The 18,942-nt window shown below is 41.6% G+C and overlaps 1 protein-coding gene across 2 annotated transcripts; it reads left to right on the forward strand.

Annotated features, from left to right (window-relative positions):
• Nucleotides 1–2,290: 2,290 nt before the first annotated feature.
• Nucleotides 2,291–10,450, forward strand: LOC104051524 (leukocyte elastase inhibitor). 2 transcript variants are annotated; one of them, XM_064443484.1, is made up of 7 exons: nucleotides 2,291–2,451; nucleotides 3,988–4,163; nucleotides 6,165–6,302; nucleotides 7,083–7,200; nucleotides 7,803–7,945; nucleotides 8,679–8,846; nucleotides 9,603–10,450. In XM_064443484.1, exons 2-7 carry the CDS (start codon nucleotides 3,996–3,998, stop codon nucleotides 10,002–10,004), a joined length of 1,137 nt encoding a protein of 378 aa, XP_064299554.1. In that variant the 5' UTR covers nucleotides 2,291–2,451; nucleotides 3,988–3,995; the 3' UTR covers nucleotides 10,005–10,450. The 2 variants fall into 2 exon arrangements, with proteins under 2 accessions (XP_064299554.1, XP_064299555.1); XM_064443485.1 differs by lacking the exon at nucleotides 2,291–2,451 and adding an exon at nucleotides 2,567–2,660.
• The last annotated feature ends 8,492 nt before the right edge of the window (nucleotides 10,451–18,942 follow it).

The following is an 18,942-nucleotide window of genomic DNA, read 5'->3' on the forward strand; positions in this document are numbered from 1 at the left end:
CCCACAAGTTTTCTTACTTTTGCTCTTCCAGTGCTTATCCCTGTCCCACTGGGGTTGCAGGAGTGAGCGAGTGGCTGGGTGGTTGCAGGCTGGGGCTGAACCATGACAGTTCTTTTTAGTTCCCAACATGGGGCCCAAAGGGTTTGAGATAATAACAGTTGCTGGTCTCAGCATTGACCTATCTGTTCTCAATATTAGTTTATCCGATCTGCACCACGCTCTTGTTTTTGCAGTACATGTTAAAGATTGGTGTTGGTTTTCGTAGTTTGCTGTGCTCTGCAGTGACTAGAGATGTTTTGCTTAGGAGATTTGTCATTAAAACACTGGCCTCAAGCTTTATTGGGTATTTGGGTTTTGCTTTGAAGCCGTTACTGTGCTTTGGGTACCACCTCACAGAGACAATTAGCAATTATACCTCCTTATCTGAGAAGTTTTTTATGGAGAAAATAGAGAATGGCACCTTTGCTACATTCTTCTATGATGTGTCCTCCTTCATTACAACAACTTTTCAGTATCTTGAACATCCTTGGGTAGTTAAGATACATCTATTGGTATTGCTTGGGAATATTGTTTCAGTTTTGCTTAAGGTTAATAAGCAATTTAATAATATCATCCAGAGATCTGCCCCAAGTTACGGGTGTCTGGGCGTGTGGGATAGCATGGGCAAATGCCTAAGAAGGTGGACACCTCTAGTGTTTTGGGACTTCACCCCTGACCAAGTGCAGAATCCTGAAAAATAAGTAGAGTATTTGGAGGCAGTATGTTGTTACCCTGGCAATTTCAGAGAGATACAAATCACTGTAATGTGCTGGGGCCTGGCCCATGCCTACCGAGCCCTGTTTAACACTGTTCAGTAGCCCCAAGGGGAAGAGAAGGCCTCTGGATCTAAAAATACAGAGAGAAGGCAACAGGCACTGCGGCCACTCAAACCCCCATGACTCATCCATTTAATGTCTTGATACACTCCCTAGAGATGGAGTCTGTGGCAGCTTGTTCCAAGTGTTGCTAAGCATCCTAAATAGGCAGGTTTTCTGGATAACAACTGGACAAACTCTTAGGCAAGAACAGGAATAAAAGTATTTCTTTGTACCAGATGTCCTTACAGGGTATTCATAGAATCGTAGAATAGTTTGGGTTGGAAAGGACCTTTCGAGGTCATCTAGTCCAACCCCCCTGCAGTGAGGAGGGACAGCCTCAACTAGATCAGGTTGCTCAGAGCCCCCTCCAGCCTGACCTTGGATGTTTCTAGGGATGGAACCTCCACAATGTCTCTGGGAAACCCATTTCAGTGTTTCACCACCCTCATTGTAAATAACTTTTTCCTTATATCCAGTCTAAATCTACTCTCCTTTAGTTTAAAACCATTGCCCCATGTCCTGTCACAACAGGCCTTGCTAAAGAGGTTGCCCCCATCCTTCCTGTAGTCCCCCTTTAAGTACTGGAAGGCTGCAATAAGGTCTCCCCACAGCCTTTTCTTCCCCAGACTGAACAACCCCAACTCTCTCAGCCTGTCCTCAAAGGAGAGGTGCTCCAGCCTTCAGATCCTTTTTGTGGCCCTCCTCTGGACCTGCTCCAACAGGTCCATGTCCTTCTGGTGCTGAGGGCTCCAGAGCTGGACGCAGCAGTGCAGGTGGGGTCTCACCAGAGCAGAGCAGAGGGGCAGAATCACCTCCCTCGACCTGCTGGCCATGCTGCTTTTGATGGAGCCCAGGAGACAGTTTCTGTTCATAGTTTTTGAAATATATTGGTTTAACTGTATAATATAATAATAATATATAATCATTTATATTATATAAAAATATCAGTATATGGAATTATATAATGTTTAACTGTATAATACTGAAGGTATAGGTGAAATAGCAAAACAAATCACTGTACTGGGAAAGCTGATTCTGTTCCTGAAATAATAAAAGAACTGTAAGTGCTGTAGGACTTTTTCCTTTTTTTCCCCCAACCGTAAGTTATGCATTTTAAAAAAAATCTGTAGTATGAAGAAAGCAATTATTTTGTGATAGAGTACAACCAGCTAGATCTGCATAGCTTATTCGGAGTTCATTGTTAAACACGGGATTTTCTGAATACTGCAAACCTGAGGTGCTTACTGGGGTTGCCGTGGTGTTTGGGGTTGGCCTCGCAAGGGTGTGCAGCAAAGGGGTCCCTAAAACAAGCGTTTGTTTCTGGGCAGGAACTTTGTGCACGACTTCAAGTGGAGGCTCCGCGGCCACCGCCCCCCGTGGGGCGACGCTGCCATGTGCTTAGTTCCGTGCGCGGTACCTCTGGTGAAGAAAATAAAAGCATTATTTGAAAACCAGCCGGAACATCCAGGCTTCCCCCGCCGCGGGCGTGGCCGCTGGCTCCCACCCCGGCGTCCCGCCCCGCGCCCCGCCCGGCCCCGGCGCGGGGGTCGTGCGGTTCGCCCGGCTCCGCTCCGCTCCGCGCCGGCCCGGGCAGGTAGGCGGCCCTGGGCTGGGCTGGGGCTCCGCGGGGCGGGAGGGCGTCGGGGGACCTCTGCCTCCGGCGGCTTTAAACAGGAATGGGGCCGTAAGGGGATGGAAAGTGGACGTTTCTGTGCCCCGCGGCGGTGGGGTCTGCGTGGGGCGGCCGGTGCCTCTCGGGCAGCCTTGGAAGGGGTGGGGGCTGTAACTGCTCAGTGCGGTGGTGTAAGTAAATGAAAGTAAACGTATGCTTTTGGATTTGTGGGAGGTTTTGGTTTTTGTTTTGTTCTGTTTTAGCATGAGCTAGACAAAAGGACATTGCGAAGATGCAGGGTATCCATCTGGTAGTAGAAGCAGAGAGCGTTATTTTGCAATTCGCCTAGGAAGACTGGAAATACCCAAATTCTGGTGCAAACTCCCCCACATAGTTGGGTCTGGTCAGTGCTCATAACAGTACTACTGGGCTGCTGCCCTTGTTGCTGAGAGCAGAAGCACAAATGCCTGCGTCTGAAATGAAACAGCTTGAGGAAACAAGCTAGAAAGAGCCAAATCGAGAAGTGCTGCTGCAAGTGAAAGGGAAGCAGGAGAGTGAGCTGGGAGGGCAGGAAGGTTTTAGAGCATCAAGCGGTACTGCCCCTTGCCTTTGTGTAGGTTTTTGCACCTGACCCAGCCCTCACACCTTTCACCGCAGCCTGCTTCAAGGGCCTCCCAGGGAGCATCTCACCAAAATGAATCACTGCTCTGCTGCACAGGGTCAGCCCTGAAGCTTTGTCTGTTCTGCTCCTCACTTCTGCCTTCACTAGCCAGTACATCTCCTGCAGCTAATAAAGCCCCCAGGCTCTCTGCCCATGCTTTTAGGGCTGCTCAGCCCTCTTGGGACTTGGGTGCATTTGCACTCGGATGCAGAGCGCAGGTAGCTCGCTTGTTCCTGGCAGAGCAGGCTGTTTGCGCCACAAAGGTGGGCAGCTTGCTGAAAGGTGTCTAAATCTCCCTGAGCAATTACTATGAGTGCTTTCTGTGCAGGATTTGGGTAGAAGACTAGGGGGGAAGTTGCGTGAGTGAGCTCTCTGGGTTGCGCTGGGTCTGTGAGACTGAAAGACTTTAATTTGCAATCCTGCTAGCACACATCCCATTTCAAGGTGGAAGGCAAGGAATTTTTTAAAGTAATATCTTTAAAGTTAGTGCTTTACCTATTAAACTGTCTTTATCTAAAACCATGAGTTGCCTCACTTTTACTCTTCCAATTCTCTCCCCCGTCCCACCAGGGGGAAGTGAGCGAGCGGCTGCGTGGTGCTTGGTTGCTGACTGGGGCTAAACCACGACAGATAGGGAAGGCTGGGATAGACAATTCACACAGAAAATAAATATGCTTTTTCAATGCAACTGATTTTTTTTTTTTTTTTGAGATGTGCTGACAACGGAATTCTTGCTTTTTCTGGGCCCAGCTGCAGCCAGATTAATCCAGTGTTTACTCTTGCAAGTCACGCGAGGTTAGGTTTGGTTTTGAAGAGTTTTGTTTCCCGGAGTCTTTACTGACTGTTTTATTTTTCAGCTATAACCATGGAGAGCCTGCATAATGCCAACAGCAGATTTGCACTTGATCTGCTCAGAAGGTTTAATGAGACCAGCCCAACAGGGAATGTTTTCTTCTCTCCTGTCAGTGTTTCTTCTGCTCTAGCCATGGTCCTTTTAGGGGCCAGAGGTAATACAGAGGCCCAGATGCTGAAGGTTGGTAAAAAAAAAATTAAAAAATTATCTTTTGCTTTATATTTTATTTACATTAAAAGCTGTTGTGTTTTAGAGGTGGGAAAATGAAAGGAGGGTATTGTATTTATGTGCTCAGGGCAAGATTTTTGTCATGCTCACTGAGTCTTCCTCAGGTTCCTTTCTGCAGTTACCTTCTGCCTGCCCTGCTCCAGAGCCCTCTTTCCATGTTTGCTATGGCCCTTATTTCTTATCTAATTTCACTCATTAAGTTAATTCCTGAAGTAGGAAACTAATTTCATTAATTAATCAGTCTCCATTTAAATTGACTGGAGTTTTCAGCAGCAAGGCCTTAGTTTACATTGAGACTTTTCGACAAAGAACTGTTGCTTTGTAATACAAGTTTACGAAAGGTACGCTTACTACTAATAATACTGTATGTTGTAAGAAACAATAATAATATCTACTTTCATATTTAAAGCATAATAACTGTGATAATACATGACGATGCTACCTAAGTATCAGTATCTCAGTAACAGCTAGGCACTTGGATACTTCAGAGGGCCTGAGCCCACATGTTTATTCTTACCGTGGCCTTAGGTTAGGTAGGATAGTTTAAAAAACCTCATTATAAATTGCAAAAACGGTATATGGATGAGTGTGTGAGTTTCCCGAGGCCTCCTGCATGGAAGGGACTCGGTCACTATTATTTTTCCCCTTTGTTAGGCTAACGCCTGCTAGTGCAAAAGGGTGTATGACACTTCTCATTGCAGTCACGTGCTTGCCTGTGAATAATTTCACCTTTGAATACTGAACTTTAGGAGGAACTGTCTTATACTGTTGAGTGGTGCTGTGCTTCCTGAATAAGACAATAAAATTCTTTTGTCACTGCTTGTATAAACAGACTTTGAACAAATATATGCCAGGTAATCAAACTGACAGCCCTGCCTAGGATAAACCTACTGACAGGAGAAATCATGCAAAAGGAACTTGGGGAAAAAAATGTGTTTCAGCACAGTCGTCTTAAATAATATATGTTCTTCTACCATAGTGCATTACTTCTGAAAAATGTAGCTAATCAGGGAGGCAGTGACTGATAACTGTCAAGGGCTGTTTACAAGCATATAGAAATTTGTTTCTGTGATCATAATCCTATTGGAAGTTGCCTCTGTGATGTTTTTGCTCAGCTATTCATATGTGCGACACAGCTTGCATTAATGTGGGCAGCAAGGCCTGACCAAGAACCCAGTGAGAGAAAACAAGGGCTTTCCTTTGAATCCAGTGACTCCTTCACAGGAGTCTTCCTTACTGAGAAATACATGATTTAAGTCTGAATGTGAATGTCCTTGCTTTGGCCTAGTCTTCCCTGTCAACGAGGTCTGGCAGCTCCTGCTGTTGTATCTAAGCCTTGGCTAGCCAGCTTCCCTCTGGGAGAGGAGGTACTGGTAAAGAGAAACTGCAGTGACGCATTTGATTTTTAAGATGGTACAGGTTTGGTTTTTTTTAAATATATATATAAAAGCAGTTACATTTTCATAAAATGATAGAAGATAATTGTTCTAAGTTTTCTTAAGACCTTACCTGTGCTAGTTTTGATTGTATGTTCTGAAAAGTAAAACCCCAGGTTCCCTTGGGCCAAAGGGGGAAGCAAGAAAGCTAAAGTGTCTCTATGGCATCGTCTCTCTTTTCAGTTCCCCACCTGGGAATGAGTCCTTGTGCCCAGTGGTCCATGGAGGGGAGGCACGCAGACATCACGTGGACAGGACTCGGGGTTATGATCAACAGCTTCAGCTGTGACTATATATAAACTAGGAGCTTAATACAAGTGGCTGACACAGGTAGTGTAGCACCGAGGAACAGTTTCATTCATTCTTTGAGGTTTACAGGAGTCTGTAAGCAGCTTCCAGCCGCCTCTTCTCTCTTTCTTCAGCCTACCTACCTGCTGGATCAGACCCACCCAATAGATGTACAGTATGTTCTTTTAAGACAGTATTAGCAGCAGCTAATTCTCTTCTGTTATTTCAGACGCTTCATTTTGACAAAGTTGAAGATATTCATTCAAGATTTCAGACTCTGACTATGGATATAAACAGAAGCAATGCTCCGTATCTCTTACGGCTTGCCAATCGGCTTTTTGGAGATAAGTCCTACAGCTTTTTGCCGGTATGCTGGTGCAGACTGTGATGGTGTGGGTGAAACTGGTGGGAAAATGCAGCTATTTGAGTATTTATGAAGTAGAAAGAATTCTAGGCATATTTCTAAATGTTATCGGGCAGTCAACAAGTGTTGCCTACGTGCATATGCATTTCCATATCTATAGGCATCAGTGAATCTCGCCGAAAGGATGTTACTCAGAAAATCCTTTTCGCTTCTTGTTTGGTTCTGCTGCTCTTCAGCTCAAGAGAAAAATAATTTGTCCAAGTTCTTAGTTTACAGTAACTATCATAACATCCCACTCTGTTGCAACCAGCTTTTTAGGATTTTCTTTGGTCTAGTACCACATTAATTAAATATTTTTGAAAACACTGTATTTATTTGGGAGGGAATGCCCAACACGCCTAAACCACATGCCTCTTCACCAGTGATTTATACCTTTCTGTGTACCTAGGTGGCTATTTTTATCCCTCTTTAGCTTTTTTTGAGAGTTTTGTTTTATCCTAGCTGTGCTTGAGCCTGTTTCAGGAGAATGACACATAAATATTGCAACACATGCAGTAAGCACCCCATCTGCTCTGTACATGGCAGATGTACTATGAGGCTTACTCTGAAAGTGCAGAAGAAAAAAAAACACCCCTAACCCCGGAAACACCCCAGGCACTGCACTGTTAGAGCCCAACCTCAGAGCAGGTGATAATCTGTTTGACGTGCACCTTATCTACATCATAAAGAGACGTTTTCTTATCTGCATGAAATAAAAGCTATTCTTATCGTTCCAAAATCTAGGATTTCCTGACTAATACTCAGAAATTATATGGAGCTGATTTGGCTACAGTTGATTTTCTTCAGGCTTGTGATGAAGCCAGGAAAGAAATTAACCAGTGGGTAGAGGAGAAAACTGAAGGTAAACTACTTCGGTTAGTGAAGTAGCTGGTAGTGTTTCATACTTGGGGAGCATGAGTAGGCTTTGTCTTCTGCCACCTTTAGAACACTTTAATTTTCCTCTGGGAAATACACTTGATGCATTGACAGAACCAGAAAATACCTAAGCAAGACATTTAAACAGTTCTGTAAGTCCTGAGACTTTTCCATTTTTTGTGTTCAGGCTGACGAGTGCCGGAGAGATGCCTAAACATAGGTTTATACTCATGAGTAGGGGAATTTGGTTTAGACGGTCCCCGTCCGTATTGTGTATGTATTTCTAGATTTCTAAATCCACTAATCCTACATGTGGGTGTTTTCTAGTTCTTGTATGATAAGTCATGTGACAGTTTAAGCTAAAAATATTAAATTTTCACCAAATAACTGTATATCAAAAGTTATAGTAGTGTGTCCTATTAAAGGATGATGAAGTAGAGAGGTACTGAAACACGCTTGATTACAGGGATGGACTAGAGTTTTATATTTGTAGTATTTCTGTGGCGTCAGTTTCTTCATGTATGTTTTATATGCTATCAACATATTAGAAGATTTTGTTGTGACTTTTTTTTTCTGCTCCCTCTGAAGGTAAAATCCCTCATCTGCTGTCTGAAAGCTCATTTGATAACATGACCAGGCTCGTACTGGTGAATGCTGTTTACTTCAAAGGGAACTGGGCAGAGAAATTTGAAGCAGCCAACACCACTGACATGCCATTTCGGTTGAATAAGGTAATACAGATACATCTTGGTAGTATATGTCTAACAAAAAGGTCAAATAATATAGATGTTAAAGTGAAGCTTTGCTTACAGATAAAATTATTACAAAAAAAAATTAGAAAGTCCTGCATGAATGTTTTCAGTTCACCCAAAGGGATTTTTATTGATTTTAGTATTTTTCACTGTTCAGCAAGCTATTTGTTCTCTCACTTAATGGAATAGTATCAGAGACAATTCTCGGGTGAGGATTAGGACCCTGCCTGTGCCTAGCAGAGTTTCTCTCTGCTAGCAGTTTTAGCTGCTATGAGCTGTGCCTGTGTGTGATGCTAGGTAAGCAATATTGAAATGATGGCACATTTGGTTAAGCGCCATTTTCATGTTCTATATGCTGCTTGTTAACAGCTTTACAAGATACTGTATACAGTCATCTGCTGTATGCTGAACAGAGTTGATTGTTGTTGACTTTTAACATTATTTTGGGGGCTAGAACAACAATTTTTTCAGTTTCTGCAAGAACCGTGCTATAGAAGTCAAAGGAGGACCAAATCCACAAACTCATTATGCCTTCAGAAGAAGCTGTTGTTAAACAGGCAGTCTGGAATTTGACGAAGGCAGTTTTACGATCACCTGCTGTAACAGAGGAAGATTTTTTGCAAGAATGCAATTTTTAACCTACTTGTTTCCTACCAGTTTGTTAAGTTAGTATTTTCTTAACTGTTACTTTTGGTACTTTTTATCCATCCAGAATGAAAGACAGACAGTGAAAATGATGTATCAGAAAAACAAATTTAGTTTTGGGTATATCTCTGAAGTGAAGATCCGTGTTTTAGAGCTGCCTTATGATGGAAGAGAACTTAGTATGATCATCCTGTTACCTGATGACATTGAAGATGACTCCACGGGACTGCAGAAGGTGACCCATCTAAGCTAATGCAGTTATTTAATGGATGAGTTCAGTCATTCAAAATTAAAGCCTTAATGAACCCATGTTCTCACAGCCCCATATCTACCAAGCATATTTTTAGACAGTGTTCTACTAGCACTGCTGTAAAGAATACGTGAACGTGCTGCATCAGGAAGAGAAATTGTGTTCTGGTTTTGTAGATTGTGTTCATGTGTCCTTTGGCTTGCTGAACTGAACCATGAACGAGACTGCGAAAACAAAGTTAACTATGAGAGTTAACATGCCTTGCTTATTTGTTTTTAATGACAGAACTTTTCTTTCATTACCTTGGAAAGTTTTTATTTGCTTAGCCTTAAAGTAGTGAGACTGTTTTCCATCAAACGATCAGGAACACATCAGCTTCTTCAAGCTCTCTGGTGATTATTTTTACTACTTGTTTTAATTAAAAATAGTTAAAGGAATTCCATTTAGTTAGATTAAACAGTAAGAATGACTGGGTTTAGTTGCTATCAGTGCATGTTTTTCCCTTCTGTACGTTGCGGCAAGAAGCAAAAGTCTGCATTACTTTGTAAAGTAAAAACCAACTCCATTAATTTTAATATCATTTGTTTGATTTACGTGGAGCTATCAAAGATGTGGGTATGGTCATTTTTGTATAGTTGCTTTATAAGTTGTATAGTGCTCTATAAAGCCTTGTAAATGTTACTGAAAATGAAATATTTCTACACTGGTGATATGTAATGATCTCTGTGTTTTTAATTCTAGCTGGAAGAGCAGCTTACCTTAGAGAAGCTCCAGGAATGGACAGGTCCAGAGCATCTGTATTTCACTGATGTTCATGTGCATTTGCCAAAGTTTACACTAGAGGAAAGCTACGACCTTAAATCAGATTTAGCCGCTATGGGCTTGTTGGATTTATTTGATAGTGGCAAGGCTGACTTGTCAGGAATGTCAGGGGCACGTGACCTCTTTCTCTCTAAAATTGTCCACAAGGCTTTTGTAGAAGTGAATGAGGAAGGCACGGAAGCTGCAGCTGCCACTGCTGGCATTGGTATGCTCTGCATGGTTATAGAAGAGGATTTCAATGCTGACCATCCTTTTCTTTTTTTTATTCGCCACAATCCAACGCGAAGCATACTTTTCTTTGGCAGATATGCTTCTCCATAAAGGAGAACGTGACATTTGCAGACCAGTTCTTGCTGTAGTCAATGATTTGCGGTTTTGTGCTGGAAACAGTGTCGATAATGCAGAGATGTTTTAGTTGTTGCTAAGTAGTGCTTACACTAGGCAAGGACTTTTTCAGCTTCCCATGCTCTGGTGGGTGCACAGGAAGCTGGGAGAGGACACAGCTGGGACAGCTGACCCAAACTGGCCAGAGGGATATCCCATACCATATGATGTCATGCTCAGTATATAAAGCTGGGGGAAGAAGAAGGAAGGGGGGGGTGCATTTGGAGCAATGGTGTTTGTCTTCCCAAGGAACCGTTACGCGTGATGGAGCCCTGCTTTCCTAGAGATGGCTGAACACCTGCCTGCCCATGGGAAGTAGTGAATGAATTCCTTTGCTTGTGTGCACAGCTTTTGCTTTACCTATTAAACTGTCTTTATCTCAACCCATGAGTTTCCTCACTTTTACTCTTCTGATTCTCCTCCCATCCCACCGTGGGGGAGTGAGCAAGCAGCTGCGTGGTGCTGGGTTGCTGACTGGGGCTGAACCATGATACTAGGAAAATCTAAACTGTAGGCAGAAGAAATCTTTTGAAATTGGAGTAGAACTAGAAATACTCTTGGAAGAAACTTGTGTCTTTTAAAGCACTGGATCACCCTGTATTCATCTTTGCATGGGTTTCTCTGTGTTGACAGCCCCCTGTTGTGATAACAGTCATTACCTATGTATGTATACTAGGATGTTCTTGCAAAGCTACTTCTCCCCTAAAGACTTGCTTTTCAAAAGATATCTTAATAAAATACTTCTAGGCACCAAAAGGCATGTTCCTGAACAGCTGACTTTACCCAGTTTTGTTGTGAAATAGAAGGTCAGATAACATTTGTTTAGACATCTATTAATAGAGACAGGATTAAGCTATTTAAACAAAAGAAACCCCATCCAGTCATTAACCTGAAAACTTCCAATACAGCTTTTGGATGAGGAGGAGGAGAAGAAATGAATAACAACTTTAGGTGGCATATTTAAAGAGGATTTTTAACACTTATAATCTGGTGCTATTTTTGTTATTGAAAATGTGAAAATGTCTCAGGGCTTAGAGGTTTCAGGTGCTTTAAGCTAATGGGTGCCTTTGTGCAAGTTCAGAAGCTTTCAGTGTGACATTAGGTTCTGGCCAGAACCTATGTGATCCTCTGCAAAACTTCAGCTTCCCAGAGGAAAGTGTATTATCTGCAACAAATACCTGATACGTCTCTTTATGTACAAGGATTCAACACTTACTGAGCTGACTTCTACGACCTCTTCATACACAAATCTTTTATACTGTATAACAGCCTTATGCCTGGGGGCCACCGGAATTACGTACTATTAGTGTTTTTTGTTCACTTCTGGAGGTTATTTGTTTGTATTTTTATATCTTGGGTACTGCTCGCATTTACCTGTACAACCTCAGCTCTAACTGAGCACAATGATTTCTGTAATTGTGAACTGTATATTAATCTTGTCTTTAAGCAAAGTCTTTTTCTTAAATTTGTGTTCAAAATGGAAATTTCTGCACACAATTTAGTATTTCAGAGTACAAAAATAACTGTCTACCTGAAGGCTAGCTCCAGAGAAAACCACTGGTGCAGCAGGTGTGATCAGCTGTATGAAGTCCTTGGCCTGTTCAGAGTAGGTAAAAATACTGAAAAACAGATTACTCAGTAGGAGAGATGATTGCGTGAACCATCGGCTTCCCCTGTAAGCGCAATGACCCCAGCTGCTGGCTCCCACAGGGAACAGGGAGAGAGTAACGGTTTGTATGAAATGACACAAGCACTTGGTCTGCGCATTAGTAAAGATGTTTCCCTGTGTTAGCAATACCTCAGTTGCAAAGGCCCTGGTAAATTTGTAAAGGAGAGCATGTATTGCAGCGTGCAGATGTGAACATAACCCTTTCTATGCTGAATGCTTTGAAAAAACCAATGCTTTGCAAAGAAGTGAAAAAAAAAAATACTAGCACAAAGCCCATGTACAAATTTGGAATGGTTTGATGTTTAATTCATTCTGGGGTTCTGGGCCTTCATCTTCAGCCTTTTGGTAAATAAAGCTGCAGCTGCCATAGATGGGTTTTGACTAAGTAAGGCTCAAAAACTGTGTTGTAATTACGTCCTTATCTTTATATGCTTAAACTTAGTCAATGCATACAAGGTACATGATGTCTGAAGGCTTTTAGGGCTGTAATTACCATGTGATTAGAGGAAAGATAAAACATTTTATAATAGTACAAATCAGCACAGCTTTATGAGGAGACTCATGTATTTCTTCATTACTTTGGTCTCAGTATTCAGAAAGTGAACTATTATATTGAGACACATTTGGTTTGCTACAGACAGCATGTACAAAATAAAATCTCAGCGACGAGAATCTCAATAAAGCCAGCATCATTTGCTTCACATTCAACTGTTTTAAAAAACCCAGCAAACCTACTAGCAAATATTGCCCTCCCATCGTGTCCCGCAATAAGACTGTGGTGGGTGTTTTTCCTTAATACTTTTTTCATGTGCTCCCGTCAGAACAAGTGACTGACAAGGGCTGATTCCAACAGGGAAAAGTGGAATGCCAACTATATTTGCATTTCTGAAAAATAAAATGCTGCTTCAACTAGCTCATGCAAAGGACTTTTTTTTTTTTAGAACTACTGAAAGAACACAGGTCTCACTGCATTCAACGCTTGGTAATTTTTCAGTATGTGAATCTTGAGCTGAAGACCAAGGAAGAAACAGTAGTTTTAATGAGTTAAAGATTCAACATACAAGATGAGAGAATGTCACATCAGAAGACTGAATATAAAATTGGGAGTCTAGCCTTAGTCTTATAGCTAAGTAGCAGTCATAAATCCACACAAAAAAATATACAGAAAATACTTTCCATATGTAAATTGTTTATATCAATCTAGGAGACTGCAAGATTAGTAAGTCAGGCTGGCTGCAGTTAAATTTCCTAGGAGGGGACCATTAAGTACTTGAGCATGAGCTTCCCAGTTCAAAACCAATTTGCAACAGGCTGCCGGTATGAGAAGACAACATGTGGGTTTCTTGCAGTTGAAGAGAGGGTTACAGCAAATGGACTTCAGTCTTCATTTGGCCTCTCCTAAGCAGACCAGGCTTTATAACAATCTAAAGCTCAGAGTGATGTGATGAGTAAGCCAGACCTTGTAATACTTCTTACCTAGACGCTTTACAATGGCCCTTTGATTTCACTAATTTAAAAAGAAAAAAACACCACCTACCACCACCGTTTGGCTGCTTTCTATCTGATTCATAGTTTGAGTTGCTCTTCCTAGAAAGTAAATACCACAGTGTGGATAAGGAGGGCAATTATCTCTGGGTCTTAAGTCATCTTTCTTGGTGTAGAGATAACTCTACATAGATGGGTTAACCCAGAGCATGTTTAATACTACTTTCGCTGTTAAATGTTTTTATGTATTTTATGTATTATCAAAATCCCAGTAAAGTACGTAAACCTGATCAAGTCCCCAGATGTCTTGGAGAGAGATATCTGCCTTGATTTTTTAATATGGTTTCATTAGACAGGAAAAAGACCAGTGCAATTCACTTGAAACTTACTGAGATAAAAAGGCGCAATTGAAATCAGAAACTGGCTTTTGGGATTTTTGTTTGTTTGTTTTTACTGTAGCGAACCTGTCTAGCTCTGTCATGTCATCATATGGTACCAACTAAATACATATTCTTATCCATAGTCATTAAGGGGCCCATGCCGTCCCTGACTACTTAATGACAACAGACAAAAACCACAGCCAAAATCCTGGAGAGCGCAAGCTGTCTGGAAACACACTGAACATGCCCAGTGGCTGCTGGCAATTCAGATGATGAATTCATCACATCAGCCAGAAAATATTGTACCTTGAGGTGAAACAGAACTTCAGTCAACCAGCTTGTATAGTCACTTTTATTTTTAAGTCATATAACAGAAAACGACAGACAGTCATTTTGGCCAAGAACATTTCTCTCAATACAAGAGAAAACACTCATGGAGAAGGGAAAAAAATGCAGCCCAGAGGTTAAATGAGGATTTAAACCCTTTGTGCATGGAAAACAGTACAAGAAAACTAAATAGAAGTCATCGCTTCACATAAATATTTAGTACAGAAGCCTGGACAACTCCTGCCCAGCTATATCATCCAGGTTTTTTTTTTTCTGTGAGAGTCCAACTAGCTAAATAATGGAAACAATATTCATCAGATATTTTCTAAAAAACTGCAATGGAATTAACTGGGGCCATTGTTTAATGGCTGGTTCTGGTCTTGCCATCCATATCTTTGACATCGGTATGTTACTACTGGGAGAAATATATTAGTACAAGTTGTTTCTCATATGTATTGAATTCCCCAACATGGGTTATGCCGTGGCCTTTCTCATGGCCTATGTTACTTCTTTGTGGAACAACTTACACAACAGAAAAAGAGATTGTGGTATGGTGGATTTGAATGGTGCTCCTTACAGTGGAAACAACTGTCACCTGATGGGATCCAAATCTCATCCCCATTTTTTTGGTGTGACTGCCATATTTGGTATTTCCTTAAAGCTCTACACTCTGAAGATAAATAAATACACCAGTACATCAGCATTATCCATTAAAATCCATTAACTTTTCAGGGTGACCCTATCACGACCACATCTTGCCTTCCAGAGGACTAGCAGGATAAAAATACTAACCTAATTAATTACTGCGTTAATTCAAGCAACAGGAAAGTTCCAACCAAACACCAAAAACAAGTGAATGATGGGATAAAAAGACAAACATGCAAATTCACATAAATGTAGCTTGTCAAAAGATGTGCTTGTCTTTAGAAAGACTCTTTGGTCAAAGCTTCAAAACCTATCAGTATTGTCAGCCTCCGGGCCTCACCAGATGCTGCGGAGGGACACCGAGCCCAACACCAGTTTTATCACCCACTGTTTAGACAAGTCAGGGCAGCTGTTGACCAAAACCTTTGACAATGTGTGTCCAACCCCAGAAGAGAATAGTTGTGACATATTTTACAGCGAATTATCTTGGTAGTTTCATTTTCTTGCAATATATAAAAGCTAACATTGCCAAGAATAAGAGTCTGAGATGTCTTGCTTGTAATTCTAAACCTGTCTTCACACTTTGCTGGTATTCTTCATCACTAAATCCCCTGCCTAGCATACTCCATAAGCACACACCAGGAATGTCCTCTAATATCTGACTTAAATAGCGACACTTCATGCCCTCCAAATACTAGCCCAGCAATGCAAAATAAACCCATGTTTTTGTTACTGTCTTCAGTGTTTGTTAGTAAGTAAATCTGGGGTTAAACTGGTCCTGAAAAAATAATTACAGCCCACTAATGGGTTATAACTAAGCAATATAGCCTCTGTTCTAGACAATGACTTCTCATATGCATGCCGCAGATGTAAATGGTTATATCTAAGCCCTCACAGATATGGAGAGCCTTACTTCTTGCATTAGTACATGTATGACCCTGGTCAGTCACTTTGCTTTTAATCTCAGAGCTCCATGAGTAATCATCTTCTGGCTTTCATACACCGTATCATGAAAGGTTGTGGAAAAGTTTTACAAAGTGAGAGAAATTCTTCCCCTTCAAGAACAATTTTTGGTGCCATGTATTTCATGATTCTAGTACTACCCTGAAGGTCCTCATCTGCTTTTTTCCCCTAAAGCCAGTTAATCTTTATTATGGGACAGACACACTAATTATTAATTAAAAAAAAATATTTAGTCATATTATGATTTCACCCGTCAAAATTGTTTTTTCCCAGATAAAACACAATGTCCCTGCTAGACAGCTGAGAGACTTACCAGATGACAGTTAATGGTTTACAGTTATGGTATTGTCTCTGTAATGAGGAATAAGGAATGATCCTTTGTGGGTACTTAATATAACAATCTTCTGCAACTTCTATTGTTGCATAACTTGTCTGTAAAGTTACAGGAAAGACAATGACTACATCTCCATCCCCACATACCCATTTAAGTCATACCTTATCTATTAGTACAGAATACTTCATTTATTATCTTCATGATATATCTGACCTAAATATTTTTTTCCTGCAGTTTTTAGGAAATTTGCAATTTGGTCCATGAAGAGGCATAGCCTCATCATCAGTAGGGGAGTGTGGAGAACAGATCCCTTACCCCTTTTCCTTAACGTCACAGTATATTATAGAATAATATTTGTGTGTCATGCGACACGTTGTAGATGGAGGCGTGAGGGCGGTAGATGAGGAAAAGACCCTGGCTCTCCATAGAACTATGGGTCTTTGTCTCCTTCCAAATAGCAGGAGGACTGCCAAGTCAGAGAAAACTTGCAGTATAGCTCTATGTGGATGATGCACAAGTGCTTAGAGGCCAGTGGTGGGAGAAAGGAGTACAGACTCAATATGTACGAAGGCAGAACCACAGTTTATTCAGACCAGGGCAGAAAAATCTGTATTGGCTTGAACCACAATCCATACTGAATTACAGAGAATGCGTAAGTATCACCTCTAGAGCATCTTCCACTGGAAACCCAAGGTATTTGTTGCACAGACTAAACAGCATTGTTGCAGTTTCCTCTCACCTCCAGCTCTTGCTTTTGATGCAGAAATTTTTAGGCCACTTTTAAGGGGAAAAACAGCTACAGGCAATAACTGCTTTTAAATTACTTGGTCTTACCCGCTTTCTTAGGGCCTTACTTCCACTCTCTCCATGCAGCAGCACATGTTAATTTTCCTCACTTCAGCCACAAGCTCAGCAATGCCAGCCTTCTTCCTCTGCACTTTCACTGCAGGACAGAGGCAGGACCATCATGGGAGCGCTAAGAACGCAGGAGAGACTCTCTCTGCAATTTTGCAGTGGCCTGCAACCAACTCAGAGGAGATACTACAGAGAAAATAATAATCTCTGCACAGCTGGACTGGCTGTAGCCTCTGTAGCCACAGACTTTTTTGGCCGATAGACTCTAATAGCTAAACCCCACCAAGTCTTTGCTGAGTGCAGACCACCACAGAGGTCCACCTTGAATACACCGAGCTGCTCCAGAACAGAGGGTATTGCAGAGGCGTATGAGGCGAAACACACAATTATCGTTCTGCAAAACTTCTGTGCAACTCTGGGAGACATTTGTTGTAACAAGGGCAATTTGATCAAGTCTTAAATAACTAGAAGAGCTGTAAACAGAACGTTAAGGCTTTGAGTAAAGATTTCTGTCAACTGTGGGCAAGAAACGACAGCCTGGGGCTTCCCTTGGGTAAAACTCTATAGTGAATTAGATTTGAGCATGAGCAGGTACTAGCAAAGTTAAAGAAGTCTGGTGAGGTTATCCCATTCTTTTTGCTAGTAGAAGAAAATAAGAATGGAAAAATACTTCAGACTGCTTCTAACTGCTGGTTGGGTCAAAGGGAAGCACACCAACTCTTGCACACCTGTATGACAAAAAAACAATCCATTGATTTGATTTGTTTTGCAAGCTGGGCTCAGCTTGCAAATCATGGGCCATTTAAAGAAGTATTTACATCAACTCTGTTTTCAGAATTAAAATGAACATTGGTTGATAGCACAAGTAATTTTTCCATTAGTATTTTGGATTAAAATAATCCATGTTTTCACCTCTGTTCCCATCTGTCTACATATCTTCGAAGGGCAGACACAAACGCAGAGAAGTAGCTCCTGCCCTCCTAAACCATCCTGCTGTGAAGACTATGGGTACTTATTTGAGGAAGGAGAACACATAGAAACATTTAAAGAATCTGACTCAAACCCTCTAACAGTACGCAGTCTTGCAATCAGTTTAATTTCTGAAACATTTCAGTTACACCACAATCCTTGGCTTAAGTCCTACATTTTTGTCGTGCAGAAGAGCTTAATAAGACGACTCCCAAGCTGGGAGCCTCACAGCAAAACTAATCTCCAATACAAATACCCTTTGGTCAAGAGAAGACAATGATCAGAAAGTTTCTTCATGGACTATTAGCATAAGGTTTTGCAGGTTGTATATTGAAATCCTTTGATCAACGCCAACATCCAGCAATCCGTATTGAAACATGAAGAGTAATCAGCTGAATTTCCTGCTTCAGGCAAGTTAAAGTTGGCTTCCTGACTTTGAGCCACATCCTCGGACCACAGACCTCCTGGTCTGTGGCAGTTGCTCTGAACGAGCTCTGGCTGCGCAGCTGTGGCATCCCCTCTCATCTAAGCTCCCTACAGTACCAAACACCCCTGCTGTCAAGAAATACCTGCCTGTAACTGCTGTATACCAGGTAGCTGACCAGCAGGTGGCTGGGTTGTATCACACCTACAGCTGCAAAGAGCTCGGTATGGCTTTAGTGCAAACCAGTTTTCATCCTTTGCCCAAAAATGAGATATTTATTTACAAATGTAATTAGGTAGCTGGATACAAGTTTTTTTTAAAAAAAACTGTTAAATGCAATACTGTAAATGTGCAGTGAAGCACCAGTCATTGTTCAGCCAACACATCAGAAAAAAGCCAAATGATTCAGTATTATTAAAAACAAAACAAAACAAAAAAAACCAAACAAAAAACCAAACACCAAACTGTGGTGAGTAGCTGTTTTGGAGGAGAGTTAGTAGCCTTCTGGCACCTTGCAGGGAAGTCAGCAGAGCCACCTGCTTCTTTTAGCAGGACCATAGCATTCTTAGCTGAACAGCAAAAAGATCAGAAGCTCTACATAAAGCACCAAGTTTTGACCTCATCACACTTCATGAACTAAGCAAGATCAGGACAGGAATCCCTGAAGCCCATTGGGTAACCAGTATAGGACCAGTAACAAAGGTATATGGGGAACGTAGCAAGCACAAATCCTGAGTAGTTACCAAGCAAACCCAGCTGTGACTGTGCTGTGCTACTGCGCAGGTGGTAATTTTCAGCCAAGACACACATCTGCATCACTGGTG

This window comes from Phalacrocorax carbo, chromosome 2 (genome assembly GCF_963921805.1).
Source record: "Phalacrocorax carbo chromosome 2, bPhaCar2.1, whole genome shotgun sequence".
NCBI lineage: Eukaryota > Metazoa > Chordata > Aves > Suliformes > Phalacrocoracidae > Phalacrocorax > Phalacrocorax carbo.

Coding starts and splice junctions, on each gene's coding strand:
- LOC104051524 (XM_064443484.1), top strand. CDS start 3,996: ATGGAGAGCCTGCATAATGCCAACAGCAGATTTGCACTTGATCTGCTC. Junction 4,164..6,164: donor CAGAGGCCCAGATGCTGAAG/GTTGGTAAAAAA, acceptor CTGTTATTTCAG/ACGCTTCATTTTGACAAAGT. Junction 7,201..7,802: donor GGTAGAGGAGAAAACTGAAG/GTAAACTACTTC, acceptor CTCCCTCTGAAG/GTAAAATCCCTCATCTGCTG.